Below are 11,521 nucleotides of genomic sequence, written 5' to 3'. Positions count from 1 at the left end.
GGTGCCACCGGACTCCTTGTTGTTTTTGTGGATACAGACTAACATGGATACCCCTCTGAGAAAGAGAAAATGGGTGAATTTGTTTCAGCATCCAGGCTTGCCTTTCCTATGATAGGCCTATCCAGCACACGAGGCAGAGTCAGAGTTGTAATTCCAGAAACTCCACATTTGAGACAGCTTCAAAACCTGAAAATTAGAATATTCAAATGTGCAGTAATAAGCATGTCTGAATATTTTATTTTCCTCTCCTCCTACCTTCAGTTATTGGTAACTTTCAAATCTTCAATTAGTAGTTGGCTTAAATATTCTATTACAAGGCAAAAGGCTTGTAATAGAAGGCAGCTCTCCTGCTTTCATCAAAGCTCACCAAACCAGCACAATGGCTACCATCAGGGTACAAAAATCCTTAGGCCAGGTCTACACTACAAACTTACATCTATATACCTATGTTGGCCCGGGGTATGAAAAATCCTCAGCCCTGAGCAATGCCATTGTACTGACTCTAACCTCCAGTGTACACAGCGCTGTGTCATCAGCAGAGTTCTCCCATCAACATAGCTACTGCCTCTTGTGGAGGTAGATTAACTATGCCAGTGAGAGAAGATCTCCCATGGCATCTGAAGAAGTGAGGTTTTTTACCCACGAAAGCTTATGCCCAAATAAATCTGTTAGTCTTCAAGGTGCCACCGGACTTCTTGTTTTTGTGGATACAGACTAACACGGCTACCCCCTAATACATGGGTGTAGTAGCATCTTCATTAAAGTACTATAGTGCACTTTTTAAAATGTCTTACCCATAGTGTCTTACAAAGAGAGCTGAAAAGCAGCTATCTGCCCCTATATTTTCCAGACTGTCAACTAGGTGTCCAAGCCTTGGCCTGATGCCATTTTTGGCACACAAGAAACCACACTATCACTAACCCTGTATTATTCATGTACCTCTTTGTGAATACTCAACTGCTTAAAACTTCATCCTCATGTTTACTACCTTTAAAGCCTGTATTAGGTATAGCTAGTCGCCGTATGAGGTAGAAAGGAAAATGTGTTTAAGCAGCTACTGCTGCCTTTCTTTCTTTAATCACCACACCTCTTCCCCCTCTCCCACAGTTTGAATTCAATATTTATGAAACTTTCATAGGCTCTAAGAACTGTTTTATAGGCTCTGTGGAGAAGTAGTCTGGGAAAATATAAGGTTTCGAGAAATCTCTTGTTAATTAAAACAGTTTTAGTTATTTTTAAATTGATAACTTTAAACACTTTTTAAAATAGCTGAAGCATCATTTTGGCCAGCTTAATGAAAACATCTGTGCATTGTGCAGCAGCCATCAAAAGAGAAGTTGGGGTGTTTAAAGAACAGGATAGAAATAGCGAAAGAACAAGTTAAAGAATATTTAAATAAGTTAAGATGTATTCAAGTTGGCAGGACCTGATTAAAATCACCCTAGAGTGTTTAAGGAACTGGCCAAAGGCATCAATGAACCATTAGCCACTATCTTTGAGAACTCAGAGGAAGGGTAAGGTGCCAGAGGACAGGAGAAGGACAAACATACCTATCTTTATAGAAGGGGGAGGGGGAGAGAAGTATAGACTAATCAGACTAGCATCAATAGCTGGAAGGATACTGAACTAAACAAAATCAATTTGTTCAAACTTAGAGGATAAGGTGATAAGTAACAGCCAACATGGATTTATTGAGAACAAATGCCAAACCCATCTAATTTTCTTCTTTAACAAGGTACCAATCTAGTGAATAGAGAAAAGCAGTAGATGTGATATTATCTTGACATTAGTAAGGCTTTTGACAGTCTTACATTCTTCACAAAAGCAAATTAACATCAGAGAATTGGAGATAAGGTCCCATGGGAAGAAAAATCTAAGGGATAAAGGAGTTCAGGAGAGCCAGCAGTTTCTTAAGGGGACAATATGAAAGGCACAACTGCAACCTGTCCCATCATGAAGAACACAGAGGAAGAACAGTAAGGCCAACATGGCTCTATCAGGAGCTATAATGACCTGAACATCACGAAAGAATCCTACAAAAAGTGGAAACATGGACCAATTGCTAAGGAGGAGTTAAAAAAAATAGCACAGGCATGTAGGGACAAAATAGAAAGGCTAAGGCACAAAATAAGTTACACCTAGCAAGCGACATAAAGGGCAAGAAGAGGTTCTTTAAATATAATAGGAGCAAGAGAAAGACTAAGGAAAGTGTAGGTTCTCTACTTAGCGGGGAAAGAAAGCTAATAAATGACATCAAGAAGGCTGACATGTTTAATGCCTATTTTGCTTCAGTTTTCACTAAAAAGGTTAATGGTGACCAGATAACACAATTAATATTAACAACAAGGGGGGAGGTATGTAAGACAAAATAGGGAAAGAACAGTTAAATATTTAGATCACTTAGATGTACTCAAGTCAACAGGGCCTGATGAACTTCATCCTAGTGTACTTAAGGAACTGAATGAAGAAATCTCAGAACTGTTACCAATTATTTTTGAGAACTCAGGGAGGATGGGTGAGATCCCAGAGAATTGGAGAAGGGCAAACATAGTACCTATATTTAAAAAGGCAAAGAAAAAGGACTCAGGGAATTATAGATTAGTCAGTCTTATTTTGATACCTGGAAAGATATTGGAACAACTTAATCAATTTGTAAACACTTAGAGAATAGGGCTATAAGGAATACCAACATAGATTTATCAACAACAAAAACATACCAAACCAACCTAATTTCCGTCACTGACAGGGTTATTGGCCTAGTGGACAGGGGTGAAGTGGTAGATAAAAGCCTTACTAAAAATCAAGATGATGACATGACAGTCCCATGTGACATTCTCATAAGCAAACTAGGGAATTGTGGTCTAGATGAAATTACTAAAAAGTGGATGCAAAACTGGTTGAAAAACTGTACTCAAAGAATAGTTATCAATGGGTCGCTGTCACATTGGGAGGAGCGTATCTCACAGAGATCTGTCTTGGTCCGGTACTATTCAATATTTTTAATGAATTGGTTGATGGAGTGGAGAGTATGCTTATAAAATCTGTGGATGACACCAAGCAAGGAGGGGTTGCAAATACTTTCCTTCAAAGTATCAGAATTCAAAATAACCGTGCAATTCAATAAAGACAAATACAAAGTACCTGCAGAACAAAGAAAAATCAAATGCACAAATAAAAATGTGAATAACTGGCTAGGCAGTAGTACTGCAGAAAAAGGATCCCAAAGTTATAACAGTATTGTGGAAAAGGTAAATGCAATTCTGAGATGTAGTAACCGGAGTGTCATATGTAGTAAGGTGACCAGATGTCCCGATTTTATAGGGACAGTCCCGATTTTGGGGTCTTTTTCTTATATAGGCTATTATCCCCCACCCCATCCTGATTTTTCACACTTGATGTCTGGTCACCCTATATGTAGGACACAGGATATAATTGTTTTGCTATACTCAGCACTGGCAAGGCCTCATCTGGAGTACTGAGTCCAGTTTGGGGTACCACCTTTTAAAAAATGTGAAAAAATTGGAGACAGTCCAGAGCAGAACAAAAAAAAATGCTAAGAGGTTTAGAAAACATGACTTATGAGAAAAGATTAAAGCAGGGGTCGGCAACCTTTCAGGAGTGGTGTGCCGAGTCATCATTTATTCACTCTAATTTAAGGTTTCGTGTGCCAGTAATACATTTTAACGTTTTTAGAAGGTCTCTTTCTATAAGTCTATAATATGTAACTAAACTATTGTTGTATGTAAAGTAAATAAGGTTTTAAAAATGTTTAAGAAGCTTCATTTAAAATTAAATTAAAATGCAGAGCTCCCTGGACCGGTAAATCAGCTTGCGTGCCGCCTTCAGCACACATGCCATAGGTTGCTTACCCCTGGATTAAAGGAACGAGGCACGTTTGCTCTAGAGAGAAGGTGACTGAGGGGAGACAACAGTCTTCAAATATGTAAAAGGTTAGTATAAAGAGGATGGTGATCAATTGTTCTCCATGTCTACTGAGGGTAGAACAAAAAGTAATTGACTTAGTTTGCAGCAATGGAGATTTAAGTTAGATATTAGGAAAAACTTTCTAACGATAAGGAAGTTAAGTACTGGAACAAGTTATCTAGGGAGATTGTGGAATCCTCATCCTTGGAGGTTTTTAAGAACAGGTTAGAGAAACATCTGTCAGGGCTGGTCTAGGTATACTCAATTGTGCCTCAGAATAGGGGGTGGGGATGGACTAGATGATCTCTTGAGGTCCTTCCAGCCCTATATTTCTATGAAGTCAGTGGAACATAAGGAAGGGCTTAGAGTTAAGCACAGGCTAAGTGCTTAGCTGCGTATGGATGGACGGTTGAGTCAGAGCATAAATGACTATCATTGGGGCTTCATCAATACAGTCTTGGACCCTATGCTTACTGCTGAACCAGTAGTTCAGTTTTGTATGTTAAACTATTGCAGATTAAAATTTATAGTCCTTGCCACTGTGATTTTACAAGGCTGTTTTAATACCTTTACTGGTGCTGTTAATTCAGTAATGACATATTAACTTCTTGTGATGAAGGGGATGACTCTTGACCTAATTTTGCTATCTGCCTTGAAGAAGACTGAGTTCATTTTCTATAGAACTGATTATTTACTTCAAGAAATATGGGGTATGTATCAATTTAAATGGCACCACACTGAAAAAGCAACAACTTTCTATATATTACAAAGATGTAAGGCCTGAACACTACTCAAAAAAATTCACAGAGATACTTCCAGGGCCACCACAGAAAATTTCCAAACTTAAAACATTATATATCCTAGTAATACATCCTAGTAATACATCAGAAATAGAATAGAGGCATCTTTGTGATAAATTAGATTCAGAAAATAAAGTGAATACACAATGCCAGCTAATAAGGCTATGGATATGCCAGGGACAATGGTGAAAAAGGACAAATATCTTTTCCTTTGGGTTGAAGGTACAACACACCCAATATTGAATAATGAAAACCAGAACCCAGTCTCAGACAAGAAATTCACATGCTCCCTACAATGTAAAATCATTTTTATTGCCATGCTACAATTTTTTTAAAAATGAAGTTGGCACTGATGAGGGAGGAGGACAATGTTGTCAACATTACATAATACATTTTTTAAAAATGAACATTTGGTAAGCTATCAGTAATGAAAATGCAAACCAAAATTAAATTAAAATTCTAATATGCTGATTTGGAACAGCATAAAAATACTGTACTATGCAGAAAGTGTCAATTTTCTCATAAAAAGAAACATGGAATGTCTGTAAAAGATTAACCAAACAGGGCAAAGTTCATGGAAATTGTATAAACAATTTGGCAATGGTACTCCCACTATTTAGACTTTTTATAAGAAATAAAAATCTAGAAAGCTACCTTTATACAAAGTTGTTATATTTATGCCTTTAAGTAGGAAAAAACATTTTATAATGCAAATTAGAACATAAAATAATCTTACAATATCATACAATGTAATGACAATAAAGGAACATAAAAACATGATTTTGGCCTTTATAGAAATATATATTTCTGCATTTAATAAATGCATTTGTGGCACAATGGTGACTGCTGTACTATTACTACCAGTCAGCTTTCATGCTAGAGCTGTATTCAGTTGTACTGTAATTGCAAATTTGCAGTTTAGTTAAGATGCAGACAATGGTTCAGAAGTAATAGTCCTAGGTGATGCAACTACAGAATGAGGTGTTACATGCAAAAAAAGGCAATGTTTAAGTTGGGACACACTGTATTGTGGGATACCATACAACACTAATTTTCCTTTTCAAACCAGAAGCATATCCTATACATTCAGTAATTAAGTACCAATATCTTACAAGTGAGAATGTATGTGTTAAAGATTTGGCAACTTCAGGGAAAGTACAAAGTTAGTACCAATATGTAGTATATTTTGTGTGTGTGTGTATGCATACACACACACATCCACATGCACACACACACACACACACACACCCACAATCCAATGCCAAAATTTGCATTAATTTGGAGTCAAGGCTGCTGATGTCCATTCCTAGAATTAAAAATACAAGGAATCCTGAGCTGTTTCTTTCACACTCTTTAGAATCATTTCCTCTTTCATACATAACAGCTCAATCAATGTACACATATGTATGACTAAAATAAAAATTTATATAGTAATTTTAACTCTGGCCACCACAAATAGGAATTTTTTTTAGTATAGGTAATTAAATATATTTATATTTTTACAGTATTTTTAGGCCATTCCTGAATAGCTTGATCAGCCAGATCTTCTGGTATAGTGCAGCCATTTTACACTCATTGCCAGCTGAATCTGATCAGGTAGCACCTGGTCCAGACACTGAAATCAACAGAAATCTTTCTTTAGGCTTCAACGGGCCCAGAGACAGTGTATCCAGCTCAAGATCACCCCAGTACAAAAGTAATCCACAGAGAGGCTCCTACCTCACACCCCCACCTCTGCTGCCAGCACAGAGAATGTGATTAGAGGAATGGGAGCATGGCTGATATACCCCTATGCTCTATCATTCACCTGCTGTGATTTTGGGCTGGTTTGCAGCTGATGGGGAGAATGTTCATGGGAAACAGCCAGGCACACTGTGGTCCCCAGAATCAGGGAGTGGAAAGGTGAGCTTCATGGCACCTTAGTACTCATGCTTCTCAAATAAAGGTGAAGTTCTGGCCTTGCATCTTCATCATCATCTCTTATTTTTATCACTGTAATTCTCAGACACCAGTCAGCACTGGGGTCCCATTGTGCTAGGCTCTTTACAAAACACAAAGGAAGACTTAGTCCCTGCCCCAAGGAGCATACAACCTAATTCTTAATTATATTTTTACATCATCTCATTTGTATATATACATATTTGCTACATTAAATAGAAATACACCAAGGTAATGGATATATCAGAAAACTTTGTCACAATGTGTGTATTATCACACTAGATAATTATTAAAACTGCAAGAAAAATTTTAAATGCCCTTCGTAAATATATAAAAAAATATAAAAATGTCCAATACTTGTTTCATGACTTAAAGATATCTCAGACATATTTCCACCTATATACCTACATATTTCCACACAAAATACTGCGTTAAATTGGACTAAACAACATTAGGAAATATCCTAATAATACATCTGACAAATGTCTGAAGTCATACTTAAAGTACAATTACAAGAAACATTAACATATACATGGTCAGAGTTAAGTCTGCTATGTAAATTTTAATTTCCTATTAATCTTATGTGTGTGTTGCCTAGAAGAGGAAATAATTTCTAAAGATTGTGAAAGAACCTTCACTCAAGATTTCCTATCTTTTTAATGAGTACTATTTAGGAATGGACATCAGCAACCTTAGCTCCACGTTAACGCAGTTTTTTGTGCTGGAATTTCCCCATGGCTTTTTGTTTGTTTGTTGTTGTTTTTGAGAATGTAAATGAAGAATTCAACATGAACACATCTTACATGAGCTTGATTAAATATTTTTATGAAGTAAATACTGTCAAATTTGAATGCCTGAATTGCTATTCATGGAAAAAAACTACATTTAAATGCCAAAATCAATTTCTATCAGCCAACAAGCAGGCTCAAACTTGTCTTACCCTCTTCTAGTGACAGTTGAGAGAAAAATAAATTTTCCTCTAAGAAACCAATTAGATCCACTACCAGTTTCTACAGTACGTTTCCTCAAATTCATCTTTATTTGCAGCCATAAATAACACAGTACAGTGCAGATAGGGAGTTCTACTACGGATTCCACCTTATATGAAGCAGGCAGTTCTGTTACAGAGCTCCACATCAGGGATGCAACATCACACACTATGTAGTAACAATTCAATGAAAACTTGTTCACTCTTAATTCAGGCTCTCGATTAATTGCAGTTAACTCACGCGATTAACAAAAAAATTAATCACGATTAATTGACGTTTTAATAGCACTGTTAAACAACTGAAATTTATTAAATATTTTTGGATGTTTTTCTACATTTTCAAATATATTGATTCCAATTACAACACAGAATACAAAGTGTACAGTGCTCACTTTAAATTATTTTGTTACAAATATTTGCACTGTAAAAATTATAAACAAAAGAAATTGTATTTTTCAATTCACCTCATACAAGTACCATAATAAAATCTCTTTATAGTGAAAGTGCAACTTACAAATGTAGATTTTTTTTTGTTACATAGCTGTACTCAAAAACAAAACAATGTAAAACTTCAGAGCCTACAAATCCACTCAGTCCCACTTCTTGTTCAGCTTAGACAAACAAGTTTGTTTACATTTATAGGAGATAATGCTGCCCCCTTCTTATTTACAATGTCACCTGAAAGTGAGAACAGGCATTTGCATGGCACTTTTGTAGCCAGCGTTGCAAGGTATTTATGTGCCAGATATGCTAAACATTTGTATGCCCTTTCATGCTTCGGCCACCATTCCACAGGACATGCTTCCATGCTGATGACGCTTGTTAAAAAAATAATGCGTTAATTAAATTTGTGTCTGAACTCCTTGGGGGAGAATAGTATGTCCCCTGCTCTGTTTTACCTGCATTCCGCCATATATTTCACGTTATAGCAGTCTCGGATGATGACCCAGCACATGTTAGTTTTAAGAATACTTGCATTGCTGATTTGACAAAACGCAAAGGTACCAATATGAGATTTCGAAAGGTAGCTACAGCACTTGACCCAAGGTTTAAGAATCTGAAGGTGATGAGGTGTGCAGCATGCTTTCAGAAGTCTGAAAAGAGCAACACTCCAATGTGGAAACTACAGAACCTGAACCACCAAAAAAGAAAATCAACCTTCTGCTGGTGGCCTCTGACTCAGATGATGAAAATGAACATGCATCAGTCTGCACTGCTTTGGATCTTTATCGAGCAGAACTCGTCATCAGCATGGACGCATGTCCTCTGGAATGGTCATTGAAGCATGAAGGGACATATGAATCCTTAGCGCATCTGGCACATAAATATCTTACGACGACGCCTACAACAGTGCCATGCGAACGTCTGTTTTCACTTTCAGGTGACATTGTGATCAAGAAGCGGGCAGCATTATCTCCTGCAAACGTAAACAAACTTGTTTGCTTGAGTGACTGGCTGAACAAGAGGTAGGACTGAGTGGACTTGTAGGCTCTAAAGTTTTACATTTTTATTTTTGAATGCAGTTATTTTTATACATAATTCTACATTTGTAAGTTCAACTTTCATGATAAAGAGATTGTATTACATACTTTTATGAGGTGAATTGAAAAATACTATTTCTTTTGTTTTTACAGCACAGATATTTGTAATAAAAATAAATATAAAGTGAGCACTGTACTGTGTGGTGTAATTGAAATAATATATTTGAAAAATGTAGAAAATATCCAAAAATATTTAAATAAATTATAGTCTAGTATCCTTTAATTGCGATTAATTTTTTAATTGCGCAATTGCGATTCTTTTTTTTTAATTGCTTGACAGCCCTACTCTTAATTGAAGTGAAAGACAGCAAAGGCAATCTGTCCTCTACTGATACTGCCTCATCCTGGACAAAATGGATCTACCCCAGATACCAACATGAATATTCTGGGCTGGATTTTCAGTGGGTGTAGGTTGGCATAACCAATTGTTGATTTACACAAGGAGATCTGTCTCTGTCTCTCTCACACTTAGATAACACTTTCAGGTTGCCATGACCATGAAAGTACTATTTAATTTACCTGAAGTTAAATGAATTGAGTGTAGATGCCTCCATTTCTTTCAGTGCCTGTCTTGGCTCTGAGTGAATATGAAAGCCTGACTGGGTGAAGGGTGATGGATTATCAAACACTAGGGAGGGTGAGACTAGCCCTTGAACAGGAGGAAATGAGGCTCCAAGGAACAATATGGGGTAGCTGCTCATGCGGCTGTTGCAGGGAGCTGGGCCACAGAGTGGCCCTGCTTTGAAATCTTGACCTGGGCCCTGTATATCATAGCTGTGGCCCAGACTAACTGCATTCTATGTTGCAATAAAATGCTTTCTGTGTCAGAGATTTGAACACACAGACAGTCAAATATCTCAGCATTTAAGTAGTAAGTGCAAAATGTAAAGAAAAATAGTTGGGGGCCTGATACTGCACTACTGAAGATAATAGTTTTGTTATTGATTTAAATGAGAGCAAGATTAGGGCCTTACTGTGTAACTTGTTATATTCAACACCTGCCATATACTGAATACATCATCAGTACATGAGTACATTTTATTTAGACACTTCACTGAGGAGAAACCAAAAGAACGTTATAAAGCCAATCAAAATTTTCAGAATTGGTTATTTTAAAATGTATTTGATAGAATCACTGGAAAAAAACTTTCATAAAATATAATTCTGGACCTCTTAAGTATGCAGTATCAATTTCGGAAGGAAATACTTATTTTTCTTTGTGTAACCAATGGATTAAATTCCCACTTTAACTGCATTTTCAATGCAACATTAACAATGGAGTCTTGGACAGTGCTTCCTAATATTATTTTATATACTGCAAATAAGAATTGGTTAGAGCAGTTACTTGAAAAGTAGTATAATCTATGAACACACCGCACCTTTGACTAGTCATGGCATCGGGTGGAGCGATTTCTAGCTTAAAGGCTTTACACATTGGAGGATTAGTAGTGTGGAATAGGTCATGTGCCTGAAACGCAGGGGCCAGCTGCACACTGTGGATAAATAACAGAATTAAAAGAAAATTTGCCACGTTTTGTGGGCATTGGTTAGGTAATCTTCACATATTAGGCCAGTTATTTTCCAATAAACTGTTACATATTTGTTGCATCTTGCTCTGTACACCTGTGGGTCCAAAATAAATATGCTTAAAAATACAGTTGAGAAATTTCAGCTAAAAACTGAACCCCAGATCTGCAGATAGTGAATCTAACACCACAACTTTAAAGAGACTAAGATACAACCAAGTTTCTAAGGGTAAAGTGCAACTACTTCATGGGAAAATTAAATAAAAACAATGCCATAGATGAATTGAGTAGTTTCTATCTCTTTCCTGCTTAATCAAGGGAGGGGGAGATAGCTCAGTGGTTTGAGCATTGGCCTGCTAAACCCAGGGTTGTGAGTTCAATCCTTGAGGGGGCCACTTAGGGATCTTGAGGGGGCAAAATCAGTACTTGGTCCTGCTAGTGAAGGCGGGGGCTGGACTCAATGACCTTTCAGGGTCTCTTCCAGTTCTATGAGATAGGTATAACTCCATATATTTAGTACCTGCTTAGGGAAATGGAAAATATGTGGGGGAAGGGATCAGCCTGAACCTAACCACCATCATTACCATTAATGCTAAAATGCACTCTTTATGCTAGAGATACACTTCCCTTTAGGTGCAGCATGATGTATTTTTGCATTTGTCATATTAAAAGTATTACCAACACCAAGCATTCAAAAATCATGAATCAGAAAAAAAAAAAAAATCACGAGAGTGGATTTGGCTTCTTTTTAGATGCCTTCTGGTTTTTGATCCTTTAGGGATCACATTTTCAAGATTTTCTCCC

At 36.9% G+C, this 11,521-nt stretch overlaps 1 protein-coding gene across 1 annotated transcript in view; it reads right to left on the bottom strand.

Annotated features, from left to right (window-relative positions):
• The window catches only part of CCT2 (chaperonin containing TCP1 subunit 2), a 39,069-nt gene extending 28,485 nt beyond the window's left edge, over positions 1-10,584 (bottom strand). Inside the window, exon 1 of the mRNA XM_026648943.1 lies at positions 10,537-10,584. Coding sequence (XP_026504728.1) covers positions 10,537-10,584 — 48 coding nt within the window. The remainder of the gene's footprint in view (positions 1-10,536) is intronic.
• Positions 10,585-11,521: the final 937 nt, after the last annotated feature.

The sequence above is a fragment of the Terrapene carolina genome, unplaced genomic scaffold (assembly GCF_002925995.2).
Source record: "Terrapene carolina triunguis isolate 2854851 unplaced genomic scaffold, T_m_triunguis-2.0 Scaffold68, whole genome shotgun sequence".
Classification (NCBI taxonomy): Eukaryota; Metazoa; Chordata; order Testudines; family Emydidae; genus Terrapene; species Terrapene triunguis.
The sequence above is the reverse complement of the archived record's forward strand: the minus strand, read 5'-3'. Positions and strand labels throughout refer to the sequence as shown.